Source organism: Epithele typhae (genome assembly GCF_022376455.1).
Source record: "Epithele typhae strain CBS 203.58 chromosome Unknown BXZ73scaffold_390, whole genome shotgun sequence".
NCBI lineage: Eukaryota > Fungi > Basidiomycota > Agaricomycetes > Polyporales > Epitheliaceae > Epithele > Epithele typhae.
In genome coordinates this window covers 1-17,897 of record NW_025954581.1, presented here as the reverse complement: position 1 = coordinate 17,897, position 17,897 = coordinate 1, and the positions used below count along the sequence as shown (strand labels likewise).

The 17,897-nt window shown below is 58.7% G+C and overlaps 3 protein-coding genes across 3 annotated transcripts; 1 reads left to right on the top strand and 2 right to left on the bottom strand.

Annotated features, from left to right (window-relative positions):
- Positions 1-317: 317 nt before the first annotated feature.
- Positions 318-1,916, top strand: BXZ73DRAFT_110590 (uncharacterized protein; the record flags this gene model as incomplete). The annotated part of the gene is made up of 6 exons (XM_048017352.1): positions 318-755; positions 829-938; positions 995-1,065; positions 1,160-1,404; positions 1,478-1,837; positions 1,893-1,916. The coding sequence occupies 6 exons, from the start codon at positions 318-320 to the stop codon at positions 1,914-1,916; spliced, it is 1,248 nt and encodes a 415-aa protein (XP_047870615.1).
- A 3,076-nt stretch (positions 1,917-4,992) lies between these two features.
- On the bottom strand, positions 4,993-7,298 carry BXZ73DRAFT_110589 (uncharacterized protein; the record flags this gene model as incomplete). Its single annotated transcript, XM_048017351.1, has 4 exons — positions 4,993-5,233; positions 5,298-5,599; positions 5,654-5,725; positions 7,032-7,298. The coding sequence occupies 4 exons, from the start codon at positions 7,296-7,298 to the stop codon at positions 4,993-4,995; spliced, it is 882 nt and encodes a 293-aa protein (XP_047870614.1).
- Positions 7,299-7,837: 539 nt separating this feature from the next.
- BXZ73DRAFT_110588 (uncharacterized protein) lies at positions 7,838-9,644 on the bottom strand (the record flags this gene model as incomplete). Its single annotated transcript, XM_048017350.1, has 3 exons — positions 7,838-7,881; positions 7,953-8,433; positions 8,514-9,644. The coding sequence occupies 3 exons, from the start codon at positions 9,642-9,644 to the stop codon at positions 7,838-7,840; spliced, it is 1,656 nt and encodes a 551-aa protein (XP_047870613.1).
- Between the last annotated feature and the right edge of the window lie 8,253 nt (positions 9,645-17,897).

The window sequence follows — 17,897 nt, the reverse complement described above, 5'->3', positions numbered from 1 at the left end:
AATCTAAGCCAAGACCCACATTTTGCCAGCCGAGAACCTGCCGGTCTCAATTTGATCTCATGATTCCTTTGTTTGGGCTCTTTCTTCAAAACGATCGACCAATGGGATGCACCAAGCTGCCCCTTTTAGACCTCCCATACAGTGAATTGTTCTCTTCACCGGGTGTGTTCAAGCTGGGATAGAGGTACAAAAACGTCCCCGCCGCATCGCCGCCTCATATCGCTCATCCTGCTCCCGCTGTACCTGCTTTCCTGCTGCTGCTCGACCCCACTCCCCCTCATCCCCATCCACCTTATCCCCACCCACCCCACCCAGCAATGACGTCAACCTCATTCGCCTCTCTCAACGAAGACGTCCTCCGAATCATCTTCTCATTTTTGGATTGCGAGAATGCCCACGCAGTTTCCTCCTGTTCGAAACAGCTCTTTCTCATAGACAGGCCCCGTTTCTTCAAGAGGTTGAGGGTTTCCCGGTTCGATGACTGCTGGAACGACGACAAGGCGCTCTCCAAGATTGACTTCCTGTACAAGACGGGCTTGTACGGGGTCGCCCATGTCGATCAACTTCACGACCTCTCCCTCCTGGGTTTCTACGACCCTCACCATATCGACTACCTCTGCTGCCTTCTGCAAAAGACCGCCGCCCACCTCCGCAATCTCGAGATCTACTACTTTGAGTCCTTTCTGATCCTGAACAGCGACTTGGCGCAGGTCATGGGCGCGATGAGCTCCCTCGAGCAGGCCATCCTGTGGCATGTGGGCCGAAGAACATTCGAAGCGTTGCCTGGGCTCTCGAGCCTCACCACCCTTCATCTCATTTGAATGAGAGGACAACAAAGTCGATGACCTCCACCTTTTCCAAACTGGTCACTGCCCTCTCCTCGCTTCGACGTTGCACTCCCTGAACGTCGACGGTGTTTCGATGAAAACCCTCCTCGGGTGAAGAGCCCTCCAGCCCTCCCCTCCATCAGGCACCTTTCCATCCACCAATCTAGTCCTGAAGTCGCGGCCGGGCTCATCGAGGTGTGCGTCAACCTCAGAGGTGTTGCCTTCGGTTTCAGCAATGGTGTTTTTTTATCCCAACGTTCATCATCCACGCACCGCGCCAATCTCCCCTCAGCCTTGCTGAGCTCCGCTTCGACAACGTTGTCACGTCCCAGTCGACACCGCAATTCTCGTCGGGGATATCGGCTTGATAGCGTTGGACGGTCCACTCTCCAGCCCGGGGGACGTGGAACCCTTCGCGCCCCTTCTTGAAGTCGCTCGACCAATCGCGCTCCAGGTGCACGTGGCGAGGGTGTTGTTGGATGGAGGCCTCATGTGGAACAAGTTGTTGTCTGCTTCTCCTCGGCTACGCTCTCTGGAGATCACGGTCGACTTCAACGCCGACGTCGGCGACCATAAGGTCAGTCTACACGTTTTTCCTGCTCATCAGGTTCGCTTACTATCATTTTGGCACACACGACACCCGCACGCAGGCAACGCTGTTGGATGCGCTCGCGTCTACGCCTCTGGTGTACCTGTCACTGTACTTTTACAGGTGGGGGCCGGATTTGGAACACGCTCAATGGGAGCAATCCCTCCCCGGCGATTTTGCGACGAAGCTGTCAACGCTTCGTGTCTTCGCGATGTCTGCGCGCCGAGCAGGGATGGTCACCATGGCCGTCGAACAGGACTGGAACAGGTACAAGGGCGGGACTTCCCTAGCCACGCGCACCCCGCGGTGGTGGCGGATCGCGGAGTCAAACCGCACGCCGATCGAGGTCTGGCGCGAGCACGGCGAGTGTGCGCGCGAGCTGATACAGCGGGCCGACTTTGATCCCGACACATCACTCACGGTGAGTGTTCGTCATGCGCTATTTTTGTGCGAGGTCGCTGATCTGTTATGTGAAGCCTTGTTCGCGGCAACGCCGGTGACCCCCGAGTAGTTCGTAGCCTTCCCCGTCATCCTGTGGTTGTCTGGCTTGGGTCTGGTCGTCAATGTAGTATTTTGCGCTTATATTGTATTGACTCGCATGTGGGAAATTGGACTATCTTATGTTTGACGGAATGAGCTAAATTGGGTGGGCTTTCCGCGCATAAAGAGTCAATGTTAAAGGGAATTGCATTCGTATCGGCGGCATGCCGCAGCCTTCAGGCGGGGTCGGAGAACACGGGAACTCGGCAGTCGAGCGTGGGGGTGACGACTCTAGCTTCCGGTCGCGGGGGATGCACCCGAATCGGGGTGGGAGCCGGCTGCAGACGAAAGCGCAGGCAAAAGCGTACAGTAGAAGCACACAAGCAAGATCACAGCGCGCACATCGCGTCGCCCGCGTTCACCGAGCTAAGCGCTCCTCGAGTCTCAGCGCTCCTCTCTCCGACGAAGACTCCTGTCATCACCGTCTCATCCAGTGATACGCACGCACGCGCAGCCCAGATTCAGGAAGCCCGGCGCCTCGTACCATGAACTCCCCCCGATCTACAATCCCCAGCACGTTGCCAGCGTTCTCAAGCGCTGCCTCGACCAGCCGATTACGGTCACACACGAAGAGCTTCTCTCCATGTCGCCCTAGTTGTGCGTTGCCACGCGTGAGCTCTGCACTGTCCGCCGTGCTCCTGTCGAGCCTGTACTCACCGCGGAGGCGATCCAAGGACTCTCTCCTGGGCGCCGACATCTCGACGACTTACCTTCCCCCACACGCATCGCGCGCTAGCCCAGTCTATGCCCGCCGCCTTCGCCCAGCTCACGCAAGACGAAGAGCCTCCGCGCGGCGCGTTCGCCGTCCCCGACCCAGTCGAGATATATCTCAAGTCGCTGCACCCGGTGAAGATGCCGCTCCGCTCCGCGTCTCGCTCGAGTCCGCCGCCATCCGCGCCATCACCGGGACGTCCCTCAACAGGGCCGACGTCTCCTCATCCTCGACAGCGGCTCCAGCATCGTTTCAATGTCCAAAGGCGTTTGTTACCACCTCGGACTCGCCTACGACCCGCGCGTCGTCCTGCAGATGCAAGCGCGAACGGGGCCTGTGACTACTCGCTCGGTCTCGCGCGCAACGTTGCGGTGCGTTTCGGCTCCATCGTGGTCTACATACAATTCCACGTCATTCGCTCCCACCTACGACGTCCTGTTCGGGCCGCCCCTTCGACCTGCTCACTGCAAGCACGGTCCACACCAACGTCGACGGCTCTCAAACGATTACGATCCAAACTCCGACCTCGTTGCCACCAATTGCCTGCCGCCCCACGCACGCCTCCGACCTTCCAGTCCAACACCCCGACCTCAAACATCAGCACTCCGGAGCCAGATTTTCAGTAAGCGTTGAGGAATCGGCCTTCGACCGAGGAGAAGTCGCGATGTTGATTAGTTCTCGCCCTGGTGACCCCCACTCCGCCATTATAGACGCATTTCCCGCTTTAGCAGACTCCTTTTCTCCCTCCGATCTTGATTTGATGTACCTTTCCGCATATTCCCCATCGCATCTCGTCCATTCCGCCACGCGCACCCATCCGCACCCATCGCGATCCGCCCACGAACACCCCGGGATCGACACTCCACCGCCCCAGTCCATACGCGACGCACACGGACGCACCACGACCACATTCACACCCGTTCGTGACCTTCGCCGCGCGCCCTCGATCGATCTCTCCCACTCGCGGCGCGATACTCTCTTCTCGCGCGATTGCACCTCATCTCTTATTTCGAACGTCTCATATTATATTACCTATGCTTGTATCATTGTATCCACTTCTCGCGTCCCCCGTTTCGGCTCGTTCTGTCTCTGTCTGTGTCCACTTATTACACCCTCTCTCGAGCTCCTTCCGCAGTTTCTCGTGTCCCTCCACCTCATATTCTGCTCCGGCTTTGTATCTTTTCGTCTCTTGGCTTCGGCAGGTCCTCGTTTCGTTACTACATACTCGCGCTGTGCGCTGCTTGTATTTAGACTCCTCCTTTACTTTGCGTTATCCAGTTCACTTCCCTACTCCATCTGCGCGTGCCGTGTGCTCACTTCGTCTCGTCTTCGTCTTCGCCTTCGCCTTCGCCCACGACCTCGACCTCGCCATCGTCTTCCCCAGCGCCCGTGTGCGCGACCTCGTCCATTTCCCCGCGTCTACATACATATCTCGTCACAATTCGACGGCCGCCGGTATCCGCTGATGTGCAGGGCAACCCGGGGGTCGCGCTGCGGTGTGCGAGTGGGTGAGGATCGCCAGTGGGAAGCACCGAGAAGGGAGAGAGAGGCGGGAGAGAGGACGTGGGCGTGGACAAGACAACGAGAACGAGAACGAGACGGAGACGAGACTGCAGGCGGAAACTGGGGTGAGACGACGCTCTCCGGCATCAAACCGGACGAGGGAAGCTGTATTGCGACGACGGAGAGCTACAGCAGATATACTAGTGCGTGAGGTGGTCGGGATGGTAATGCGCGGATGAGGACATAACGAGCGCCGGACGTACAGTATACGCGCTCAGCGGAGCTGGGTGCGTATCACCGCGCGAGAACGTCTCTTGCTGTGAAGGTGGGACGAAATGCCACCGGGCTTTGGCCTGCTTTCAACGGTGTTCTCTATGTGGGGCGTATGACTATGGGTCCTCTGAAGGTTTAACTGCTCTTTTTTGGCGTCCGGGCGTTCAGGGTGCTAGGCCGGCCAGTTCGCTCAGGGCTCAGGACGGTTCTGGTGGGGACGGTAATACAGAACATGTAATTGCATTTATTGTCGCAAACCAGCTATTGTACATGCAGGTATATAGATGCAGTATGGCTGATGAGCGCGGCGAGAGGTCGCGTATGTCGAGCAGGCGTCAGTGTGCGGTGCGTGTGCCGTAGCAAAGCCGCCTGCCCGGATCGCGCGCGCACAGCGTTCTAGTCCGCGTGCGGAGAGAGCAGCGAGGGGACGGCGTGGGGGAAAGAAGACAAAGGAGCACATGGAGCCCGCAAGCGAGGACATGGAGGCGGCGGGGCTCACAACCAACACGAACGCGTTCAACGGGTCGTCGGCGTGCGAGGACGAGCAGTCAGAGGTCACGCCGCACGGAAGGGGCGTAGAACGTAGGCCGGTCGTCCGTGCTCGGCACGCGCCCCATGGAGATCACCGAGGCCACGTACGATGCCGTGGAGGGATGCCATTCGACAGTCGCGAGCGTGGGGATGAGCTGCCGGGGCTCGGGGAAGGAGAACATTGATGACGCCGTCCCGCGGAACTGTAGCTCATGTGGTGTTGCCGTAGTTGGTGTGGAGGCGGGAGAGAACACCAGGCTGGCACACAGATAGACACGGTTCAGCAACGACGGGCCGTGAAGGAGGAGAAGGCAGCGCAGACGTACCGCCAAGCATGTCCCAGCCCTTGCTGAACGAGTGCATGATGGTGTGCACGCATTTGTGGAGTCTGAGGTGGCACACGAGGACGTCACGGAGCGTGCCAGCATCCTTAAGTGCGAGGACGTACCGTGGATTGCGGCGGCGGGAGATGATGATACCATCGCGGAGCGAGGTGGGCGTGAGCTCGTCGAGGAGATTGATGTCGTCCACTTGCACGACAGATTTCCAGAAGGAGAAGTAGGCGTTGTAGTACCCGGTGTTGTATAGAAGTGCAGTCTCAGCGTTGAAGTGCCGGCAGAGAAACTGCTCGAGCTTGGCGTTCAGCGGGATATTGGATGGTTTAAAGAAACAACGCACCTTGTGTTGATTGTATGCACATCTGCGCAATAATATACTATCCCACACGGCCGGAGGAAGGGTGTAGTGGGCCTGTCGAAGCGTCAAGGTATGATCAGAGATGTGTGGATATGGGCATTCGTCGGACCCTCGAGTCGCGCAGATGGGAGGAGGTGAGAGGCGACTCGTATTTGGCGCCCGCGCTCTTCGCGTCTCGATGCTCGCTTTTCTCATCTCTTCTTGACCCACTCCCGTTCTTCAATCCCCCACCCTCGCGTCTCGCCTCTAAATATACCTTGAAGGTAACTGCGGTAGGAGCGCCGGCACGCCGAGCGCAAGAATGGCTCAAACATGCGATTCAACAAGGCCTAGGCTTTGGTTCTTCGCGGCATATGCGAAGTGTAGATATCGGACCAAATGTGAGTGTTCAAACGTTTACTTTCGTCCTCATGCGCATCCACCTTCTCGCACCCGATACCCCGACCTGTACCCATGTGGGGCTTGCGCAACTCGCACGGTGCGTGCACCTTCGTGGTGCCCGACCTCTTCTTTCCTGGACGATGTGTGCGCCTCAGGCTGTCCTCTCACATCGCACGATTCTGACCGCGCACCGCTTGCCTTTCCAAAGTCAGACGCAGTTCCGCTTGAGTGAGAGGCGGCCAGGACAGCATGGCGCTGATAGGACACGGTTGGACAGTCGAGGTAAGCGTCCCATGAGTGTGCTCCATCGCTGCGGACCTAATCGTTATGCAAGATCTAGCCGGGTACGAGCCGCAACATGAGCCTGATGGCGTGGCTCTTGACTGTGATCCTCACAAAAGGTGGGTCTTCGCGCGCGCAGGTGTATGCTGGTTCGCTGAATCCTGATCCACCGCTGCGGCCCCTCCAGAGTTCTTGACGGCCGTGGGCAGCTGTCGAGCTAGCCCGCCGGCAAGGACATGCTCATCGGCATAGGTACGCGCAATATCACCCTTCCGCTCTCCGCTGTTGCGCTCCGTGAAGTCGACACCCACGGCCCCTTCCATTGCGCGCACACGTATCCAACCGCGCTCACGCTCTTCGTTATGACGCCTCCTCAGACCCACCATCTTCCTCGTCTTCTTCATCGCTCAAGACGCACCGGTCACACGTCCCCATGACGATCTCGACCGCCTCCCTCCCGCACAAGTTCTGGAAGCGCAACATGCACAGCAACGGCTCCCCCTCCGCAGTCGGATGGCTCACGATCTTCGGCCGCCTCAGCTCCAGCCCGAGCGCCGCCAGCCGTCCGAGCAGCCAGTGCGGCACCCGGAACGGTGGCGCGGGCCACAGGCAATGCAGCACGTGGCAGAGCACGAGCCGCTCGTCGCGCTCGCGCGCGGGCGGCGCGTCCGCATGAAGAGGTCGTGCCCGCGGGGACGCGCTCCCCGTTGAACTCAAACGCGTGCCAGTCGGCGCAGAGCGCGACGAGTTGGTGGACGCAGAGCGAGCCGTTCGCGCGGCGGAACCCGTGCCCGACGTGGTACTTGGGCCGCGCGGCGTCCTGCATCAGGGCGGTCGACGGGTGGAGGAGGAGGCCTATGTGCCTGTCGCACGTCTCGGAGAAGAGGACGGCGACGGTGATCCCGGCGGACTCGAACACGGGGAGTTGTACGACGTCATCCCCGTTGCTCCATTGTTCGAGCATGTCACCTCATCAGTGTTTATGAACGAACTCGAGTTCTGGACGCCTTAGATGCGTTCAAAATAGGTACTATCTGGACATGTACGTAGATTACCACCTACACGAACTACTGTACTAGGCTGCTTAGCAGCCCGAGTACTGAATCCCGCGTGAGGCGCCGTGACGCCTGAAGCCCTGCCCGCGCCGGGCGTCCTGGATCCCTGCGTCGCCCTGTGCGCCCTGTTATATATGGTCCCGGTTCTCCTGGATCCCTGAAATCCCTGAAATCCGGGGATTCAGGGATTCAGGGAATTTGGAAGTTACTGATGGGAACCGATTGGCTCGGACGGTGCGCGGCAGGAACCGAGAGTCGGGTCTGGGTGACAGTTTTGCGCAATACCGTCGGCGATGCATACCTGTACCCCCTCCCGGCCGCCACGATAGTGAGTCTCATCAACAAGTCCACTTCCCATATGCGACGATAATCCAATATAAGAGTGTAATACGACTACAGGAATGCGCGACTTGCGGCATGGGCATCGAAGGACCGGATCCACCGCACCTCAGCGCAGCGCCTGAAGCAGACGGCCGGCAGCTAATTTGGCAGCTGTTTCGGCACAAGCTTCGAGATACCAAATCAGCCGCCTCGTAGACCAAAGGTGCATGAGAAGTACTTACCCTTCAGCGTCGTCGCAATGTCGAAGTCTGCCCTCTGGATCTCCTCGCGCATAACCTCGGCCTCTTCCCGCGAGATCTCGACGGGCCTGCGGTTCGAGCCGTCCACCTCGACCCGCCACCACCGATCGACCCGCGTTCCCTTCGCCGATTCGCGAGATAAACGTGAGTCGGGCCATGATAGGTTGACTCGTTCCCCGTCGCCCCATCCGCCGTTCCACATCTCGTTTTCCGCGACCCGGGCCTCAATCGCTCGGCTGTGAGACATCGCGATGACCCGCAGCGCCGGCAGACCCGCGGCTAACTCGTACGGGATTGACGCCAGCCCCTCGGCGAAAACCCTCTCGGCTTCGCGGTGAGACTCCTCCTCTTCAGACGCAACATCACCCCAGAGCATATCCACCGGGAGTGGTCCACATCCTGGAAGACAATAGAGATTAAGGTAGCTGATGGCTGTACACCTGAGCGCAGCCAGCAGCATCGCCTGTGCGGGGCGTCGTGCGCGATAAAACGATAGTAAGCAAAGCTACGGAGGAGTGAGATAGGCGGGGACTCTATACTGACCTTGTAATCGGCGATGTTGCAATCCCCATCTGTCACGGTGATCTCCAAGTAGCGTAGGCGAGGGGCGCCTTGAAACAGTCCGTGCCACATTTGTTCCCCGTCCGTCAACTCGCCTGCTGAGAATACCTCCACGGCGATGGGCCGGGCCGACTGAAGAAGAGGGACGAGCGGCCGCACGTCGTCGATGCCGGACAAGGGGGTGATGATGCCGCCCAACGATATCAACCCAACTTCACCCACCCGCCTGGCTGTCTCTGTGGAAATGCCGATGCAGCGGAGGAGGTGAAGCTCCGCGACTTGGAGGGGCGGTTGACCTGCTGCAGGGATATCTAGAACTGCGTCCGAATACTGCTCCGGCTCGATAGCGCACATTTCTAGGGTGTCGCAGAGGTCGATGAACGCCGCGGAGACATCACGAAGGCAGATGAGTGACAGCCGCTTCAGGCTTGACATGCGGTACGAGGGACGTGCTTCATAGAAGGCTGGTATGTCGATCGCGGAGATGTGTAGGGAGCGCAGTGCAGGAGCTGCGGAGACAGAGGCGGCGAGACTGGCGAGGTCGAACTTTGCATCTACAACGTCCTGGTAGAACGATTTGTCGAGCGTGAGAGACAAGGAGATGAGCTTCTTTGCGGACAGGATGGCCGGTAGTCGTTCGATGGTCCAGGGCCCCACGTCCCGGATGATGAGCTGCTTGAGCTCGCCCATGTTCCCTATTACTTCAGCAACGGGATTGTTCTCGCTCAGAACGTACTCGAAGCTATCCAGTAGAAGTTTCTGCAAACGGTCGGCGGCGGTCAGGAGGATGGGGAAATGAAGGAAGTCGGGACCGTCCATGCTACGGAGAGCCAACCGGCGAAGGTGTCGACCCCGGTGAAGGCCCTTATAGAGACGATCCTTCCTTTGGAGCAGCTCGGAGAAAGTGACAATTTTACGAGTATTTTCTCGGAGACCCCATCCGTTCTCGTCCTTCCATTGGTCCTTGGATATTTTGAAGGACCTAAAGGCCGCAGTGATCGCCAGGTGATAGAACCTCTTTGCACAGTAGGACGCTGCGAGTGCGTCCTTCCGCTCCAAGAAGGAGAAGACAATGAAAAGGACATCGTCGTTAAGTTTACGAATGGAGGTCATATCAGGATGAGGATGAGGGGGGGGACGTCGATTTTTCGTAAGACCGACGGATTTGGGGGAAGCAGCTGCGGCAAGAGCGGGATGGGCGGAATGACGGCGATGCGGCGGCGGTGACCGGTGATATATCATCGGCGCCTTTCAATAAGCACGGAGCGCCGTCCAGAAGCCGCGCGTCGCTGCACCTTGGAGCGGTTGCCCGAACAAAGAGATCCGGAGGCCGGCGTTTGCTCGGTCGGCAAGAGGCCGGCCTCGGCTCGGGAGCACCGCTAGACACGGAGCGCCTGACACAAAGCATTTTCGGTTGTCTGAATTCAAGCGCCCGCCGACACTATGCGTCGACGCCGCAAGTACGTACGTAAAGCGTGGCGCTGCCCCCGAGGTCGGCGGCGCCTTTGAACGGCCGCGCGATGTGAGCGCCGTTCCGGGCTCCCCGATGCTCGGGAAGAAGTCCACGTCCGCCCGAATCACGGGGTCGGGAGGCGCCTGTGAATAGCCGGCGGCTGACGCAATTTGCGGACCGCGACGGGAATCTATCACCGTCCAGTATGAATCGCCGCCGGTGTTCGTCCTCGATCTCCACCGCTCGCGGCGCGGTGCCGGCTGCCTAATCGTTGTAGGCCTGTGAGATAGGCTGAAGAAATTAGAGGTAAAGAGTGTGTCTAGAGGGAATGTTTGGTCATGCTTCTTGCTGCAGCACGGGATGGGAGAAGTGGAGCGCTCGCCCGGAGGGCGGCATGCCGATGCTAGGCACGACGCGATCGGAGGTCGCGTCCCCGGACGGTCCGCTTGAGCGCCAGGCAAAATAGGGAGGCGACAAACCCGCCCTCTCCTACCAAAGCGCTGCAGGGAGTGGTGGGTCGGTGCGCTTTTGATGCGCGTGAATGCGATGTGGGGAAGAGGAAGAGGCTCAGGCCTCAGCGCGCAGATGCGCGCTTCCCACATCCGGCATTCACGCTCAGTAAGCACCAGTTCGGTCGCGCGCTCGTGCGTCGCTCTCAGTCCGAACGACACTCTTCTCGCGCGATTGCACCTCGTCTCCTGTCTCGTACGTCTCATTCTATCTTCCGTTCGATTTTCTTCCTATTCTTTTATTTTGGTATCCACTTCCGGCGTCCCCCGTTTCGGCTCGTTCTGTCTCGGTCATTGTTCACTTATTACACCCTCTCTCGAGCTCCTTCCGCCGCGGCTCGTGCTTCTCTATCTCATATTAAGTCCCGGCTCTGTATCTTCTCGTCTCTTGTCTTCGGCAGGCCTTCGTTTCGTCGCTACGTACTCGCCCTGTGCGCGTGATGTATTTAGACTCGTGTTTTACTTTGTGTTATCCAGTTCACTTCCCCGCTCCAGCTGCGCGCGCCCCAGTTTCGCCTTCGTCCTCGACTTAGACTTCGCCCATGCCCACGCTTTCACCCACTACCTCGACCCCTCCTTTGTCATCACTAGCGCCCGTTTTCGGACCTCACGAGCAACTTTGACTTCCCAGTTCTATCTAAATGGTGAGTCACCGCAACATCCAGTTACATAGTAACAGTCGTACATTCCCCCGCGTCTATCCCCATCTCGTCCTCCTCACGCTCGCGCGTTCCTCCGATCCGTCCTTCTCTCGCGCTCGCCCTCCCCGCGGCGTGTCGTATCTGTTTCCCTGACCTTACATTCGACTTCCCATGTCCCACGCTTACTCGTGCTCGCTCACTCATCCTCACCATTGTTGACTCTTCCCGGAGTTGACTGCACATCAGCGTATGGGCGCGAGTTGCGGTACTGTTCCCGCCACTCCGACTGCAGCCGCACTGCGAGCAGCCTCCAGATGGCGCACGAACGCCGCTGAGCACTGCTCGCGCTCCTGAGGCAGGTCCGCGGCCGCTTGAGTCGCGTCCGCATCGACCGATTTGAACTACAGTAGTGATTCACCAGGTATATCTGTTGTGATAGCTTATCAACAGGTGCGGATGCACCTGGTGTCCCCGCCGGCCCGGCCGCCGCCATCGCACCCGCTTCGCTCCGCACCCGTGTACCCGCTGGCCATCATGGGTGTGACGCTGCCCTGAGACGTTCGGACGCCGGCGTCTCACGGCCCCACCACCCGAGCTCGCCGTATCCGATGGCGAGCTCGTCATCCCCTGACTTCTGCACCCTCCCTCATTATTTCCCACCGCACTTTTTTGTATTTACTTGCATAATGAATGCACAAAGCGTATGAATAGAATCCAAATATATTTATTAGTACACTACTACTTGGTGCTAAGCAAGTGCGGGCTGCGGTAGCCCACGGCAGCAGGAACGCGGCGATGTGGTACCTCGCCCGACGCGTGAGTCCAATGAGCGCGCAGAGCACGTACGTGCTTGAGCAAGTGAGCGGGACGCGCGGGCAGGCGGAGAAGGGCGAGGCGGAGGCACGCAGCACGGAGGCGGGCAAAGAGTGCGGAGGAGCGCGGCGTGACGGAGGCAAGCGACGCGGGTAGAGATGGGCGGCGCGGAGGAGGCGGGCGACGTGGGCGCAGAAGAAACGGGCGGGCGAGGAGGCGGGTGGACGGCAAGGAGCGCGAGGCAGTCGTGGGCAGCGTGGATGACCGGCAACGCGAGCGCCGAGGAGGCGTGCGAGGAGGATCCGGGCAAGGACGCGGGTGAGGAGGAGGGCGACGCGGGTGGAGGGCAGCGTGGAGAAGAGCGATGCGGGCGGAGGAGGAGGTGGGCGACATGCACGGAGGAGGCGGGTGACGAGTGTGGAGGAGGAGGGCAGCACGGAGGAGGAGGGTGGCGCGGAGGGGTGCGGCACGGAGGAGCGCGGTGTGGAAGAGCGCGGTGACGCGGGCGGAGAAGGGCGATGCGGAGGCGAGTAATGCGGGTAGGGGCAGGGCGGCGTGCGCAGGGCGACTCGGAGGGCTGGGACGTCCAGCGTCCTCAGTCTGTTGTAGTTGTCGACGAGGCGGCAGGGGGACGGGTGGGCGTTGGGAATGCAGGAGGGCGGAGCGGAGGACTCACCAAAACAGGGGCCGCGGTACATCGGCGCGGCCCTCAGATTCCAATCTCCATCCTGAGGACGTCCGTATGGACGTCCTCGTGCGGTGTGTTTGTTATGAGCGCAGCCGGGAAGGTTGGTGAAGGGCGGGATGAAGGTCGAGGTCGAGGTCGAGGGAAGGGAGGGGAGGGGAAGGTCAGTGTCACCAGGTGACATCGAATAGCAGACAACAGTCGACCATATGGTCGCTATCGTCTGCCTGGACAGAGCAGGGAGGCTGGGTGGTGGACGAGAGGAGGGACGGCAAAGGGGATGGACGCGCGGCGTGCATCACAGCCACGCGTCGATGCGCGCCACGCGTCCTTGCCGCCCCGAGGCGCGTCTCCACGGGCGCGCAGCACGGATCGCCAGATCCGTCCAGATGCACCCGTAGCTGCCGATAGGCTATCGCAACGGATGCACCAGGGAAATCACCTGTGCTCATTTGAACGAGACGATCTTTGTCAGGTTGGGGGTCTGGCCATCGAAGAGGTACTTACGTACCATTCCTTGTCGACTCTGACCTCCCGGATGACTCCTGCCATTTGCCTATATGAGACAGCGACAAGAAACGGAGAAAGTGTGCACTTCTGCCCGGGTGCGGATGCGCGCGTTTGTCCACATCTTGGGCGATCCTTGTTGAACTGTGGGATCTTCATGATACATACCCCCCGAGTGTAACTGTACGCTCTCGAGGTCAACACCCAGAGATTATGGCGTCCACAGCGTCCGGACGTTCTGAGCGCGACTATCCGCCATCATGAGCGCTCGGTCGGCTCATGTAGCGGCGTGAGTTTTCCATCGCATCGCCGTCTACAGTGCCCGTCCAGGGCGCTTCGTCATTGCCGGCGTGACATTTCGTGACAACGGCCTTTGCACAACTGTATATGCCCCTCTCGCTCTCCTGCAATACTGCTCCGAAAAAATGACCGAGGTACCTTCCATGATTTCAAAACTATGTACCAAATCCGAGAGGGATCAAGAGCGGGACAGACAAGATACAGCTTCTGCAAAATAAGTTTTGCACATCCGGTAAACTGCTAGTATTCGTCAGCCATCTGAAACACTCTGCTCTGTCCAATTCGTATATCCTTCACGCTACAAACATGTACGTCGTATCAGGCCGGATCCCCGTCCATATCCGATTTCGGCGGTGCGAAAGACTCTTCACCGACCCCGTGTCCTCCTCGGCGCTCCACGAAGGGATCGACTGCGCAATCTGCGAGGCGAAGGGGCTGGGAGAGAGGTGGCTTTTGATGTCGCCGCTCCTGAGTCAGCTGTAGGACTTCTAGTGTGTGCAGGAGTCGAGGGAGGGCTGGGAGAGGGAGTGGATCCTGGTAGACTGGTTAGACTGGAAAGGGGACCGAGGGAGTGATGTGGCAAGGAGACAAGAACTTCCGCGGCAGACGTTACGGCCGGAGTATATGTGCGCGGTGAGGCGCGCCCACCCGCCTCTGCATCACAGGAGGCTTGTTTTCCGCCCGAAAGGACATTTGGCCTGTCGGAGGTCGATGAAATGTGATCAGAAGCTGGTTTGAACACGTCATCGACGACCTGATTCGCCATTCTCCTCCACAAAGCCGCAGCGGCGTCCTCGTCGGACTGAGTGTTTGTAAGGGGCCGCTGCGCTACCGACCGCCCTCGACCCGAACCGGACGCAGAGCTTGCGACAATGGCTCCCAGACTTGACGGATGCTGAGAGAAGGCATTAGTAGACATCCGTCCCTTTGACGACTCGCTGAAAGTTGGCGGAGCTGGATTGTTCATCGAAGCTTCTGCTGCAAGTTGCACTTTTCGCTGAAGTTCCTGCAGCGACCTCACATCGCCAGTCAGCTGCATTGCCCAGTCGATGACGACGAGCGCAGACTCGGACGGGCGGTTCTCTGACCCCTTGATGATCTCCAGCAAGTTTCCCCATGGATCGTCGGCTTGGGCAAGGGCGGGGAACCTCGCTACGAGCCGTTCTTGAGAACGCCGGCGCTCTTCAATTGAGCCTTCGACGTACGTGCCGGACGCAAGAAGGACGTCGCCTGCGAGGGACAGAGCATGGGGACTGGAAGCTTCAAAGGGGCCACGCCCCGTGCGTTGAATCAGCCTGGATGCCCCGGCGTCCGCCGACTCAGCGGCTGTGATTCGTGTCCCAGTAGCTGTAAGGAAGAATTGAAGCGACTCCGCGGTAAAATGACATTCTTAACCCACCTTGATTTCCCAAATTGAGACCATGAATGCCGTCACTGACCCGGAGATCGACCAGATCGTTTGCGCGATTTGCAACGTCCCCCATGCCGTCCAACAATCTCTGCAACAAACGGCATATTTCCAGACCGCCAAGATTTGTGTCAACGTCTCCGGATGTGACCGGACGAAGGAAGTGCAAGATCTCGCTGAACGTTGAGTACGTATGGGCGAATGACTGCTGAAGCCTGCCTGACGAATCAAGGCAGCTCTATGTTGCGAGTAAGACCCCAATTTGATGGAGTAGATGATTTTTAAACGCACCCTGGACGTATCCGGCTGGGACCACAGGACCGACTGTTGTTGCGCGTCAAGCACTAAGCTTTCGAGCAAACCATCAACGGGGTTTTGAGCCTCCTCTGTGAGCGACGTCTCTAAATCGACGGCTACCCGGTGAGGGTCGATGGCGAGCGGGGCGCCCGCTGACCGTGGTGTACCGCATCCAGGTCAAGAATCGGGTCGACGTCTTGGGAGTCCCTGCACATATCTTTCCATGGAGCCGAAAGCTCGGGAGCGCGGCGGTCTTGCGCGATTTGCATATGATGTTTCCGAGGGACGAGATCAGCAAAGCGGGCGTCCTTTCGAAGGTTGGCGTCGCTGTCTAACACAGTGTTCATCTGGTCGACAGCCACAAACGAAGTTTGCAGAGATGAGGCATTATTTGATCGAGCCAGCCTTATTTCCTCCTCCCAGGGATCACACCCTTGCAGTTCTGCGGGCTCGTAGTTTCTCCAATGCCCTCCTGATATATGTCAGCAAACCATAAGCGGCGGGGGAAAGGGGGGACGACTGCCTACCCGGCGGTGGACGAACACGCCGCGCCAGCCATTCTGCAGGAATCCCTGTCAACTCGAAGCAATCTCTTAAGTAGCCGGCCGGAATACAGACGCTTAAAGCGCTACCTTGTGCAAGGGATCCCGATGCTGGGGGCGGTGTGTGAGCGCCGCTTCGAGGCCGAATTTGCCCTTGGGGCCCCCACTTGCTGGCGTCCAAGACGTCCCCAACGGGCACCGCAACGGCGCTGCTGTCAAGCCCCATGTCCCCTACTGGGGGATGCTGTCCAGACTCTCTCTGCTTCGAAGACTCGCGACCGACGGGACTTGGTGGTTGCAAGACGTTCTTCCAATCATCGAAGCCGTAGGAGTCATTGTCCTGCAGAGGTCCCGATTGGAGTCCGCCGAGGAACCTCGGAGGGCCGCTGTCTGAAATCAACTCAACGTCCAACTTATCAAGGACGTGGTTAGAGGAGTGGGCCGTGTCGTCTTGCTGCCGTCCGACCCTGAAGCAGAAGCAGCTGCGGAGCAGAGGTCAGGCGGGGTATTGGAAAAACGTGGACCGCTCAAGAAACCCGAACCTTCATCGTCAGGTTTGCCCGTATTGTTCAGGCCTAATTCGGCGCCAAAATCGGCGCCCCGTAGTGTAGGGAGTCGAAGATGATGGTCCTTTTGAGCCGTATGATCTGCACCCGCCTCCTGTACCGGGGGTGCGCGCTCTTCGGTGCTCGACGACGCGGACCCTTTCCGTCCGTGGCGGGCGACATTTTTCGGCCTCGCATGTCGCGCTTTGTCGGATGCCTCCGGGGGCCTGGAAGGCACGAATGGCCGAGCGTGCACATGTGTACCGGATGGAGGGCGCTCATCCTGGGCTTGGAAAGGGGGGCGTGGGTCAAAATACGGCAGTCTTTCAAGGTCGCCTCGACGAAGCCTTCCTGCCGACTCGAGCGAATGAATTCTCTTGAAAAACCAGGTTGGGACATCCTCTGCGACGCGGGCGGGCTTGACCAGTACTCGGACGCGGAATCTTCCTCCGGGTACAACTCAGGATTTGCCAAGCGACGTGCTCTACGCCACCTTGCGTAGCGTTCCACCTCGATTCGCCGCCGCCCACGTTCTCGAATTCGCATTTTATCTTCAATCTGTGGCAGCGAACGCAGCTACCGCCGATCAAAGGAGCACCGATGCAGGGCACGCCGCGCTCAGCATCACTTTTCTTGCCGCTCTTGGGGGCCTTTTCACAACTGCGGCATCGCGCTCCCTGGCACCCCTCGTTTAGCTGCACGAAGTTCGAACAGTAGTTATGCTGTTTCTCACCTCCGGCCATTCAAATCGTCGTACGTCAAGCGTATCCTCCGGTGGAAAGCCTTCTTCAGGGGGACATCCGCGAAGATGCGCAGTTTGTTGAACATTGGATATCGAACATATGTACATTAGGACAGTTACGCATCCACATGGACTCTGTGAGATACTTCCCATAGTTCCATATGTCACTTCACTGCCTTGTAGTTCCTTATCTCTTCCATTTCGTTCTTCTACGCTTCTCTCCTTGTTCCTTTGTTCCACTTACGGACTTTCTTTGTCTTGAGCGCACAGCCGTACAGCCTCGTATCCATCTTCTGTCCGGTCTGACCTCTGCGCCACATATGTCCTCCATCATTCGCTTACGTATGCAGCTCCTGAGATAGATATAAGGAGGACTCTGGCTCGCTCTGCTCTTCAGTCGTTCTATCACTGACTGAGGAGTAAGTACCTACACTTCTATGCGACACATATGCTTACTGTATCTGTAGTCGCTCCTCTTCGTGTGCTTACAGGTACTATGCCTCATATGTTCTATCACTGACTGAGGATCGCTCCTTCGTGTGCTTACAGTCGGTTTCCCTGCTTACCAGAGTCATCACGTTGGTGTGGCGCTTCGGCCGGAAGGAGGATCCGCGCTTACTGCCACGCTTATCGGCCGCAGGGCCGACTTCCTGATCTTCCCGGGTTCCTGTAATCGGGCCCAAGGTTATCGGCCGCTATCTCGAATAAAATCCCAACGGACGCACCCCCCTCACAGCCGTCGGTGGGTTCTGCAGTGCCGGGGATTGGATTTGAAGCGGCGCGGCTTCTTCACCGGCCGCGATTTTCCCACCGGGGCCCTCCGAAAGTTTCCTCCTTGCTTCTTTTCCGTCGTTTGACACAATGTCAGAGTACGTTGGCTCATATAGGTGGCAAGACGCACCCTCTCTCTGCAGCTCCTCTATC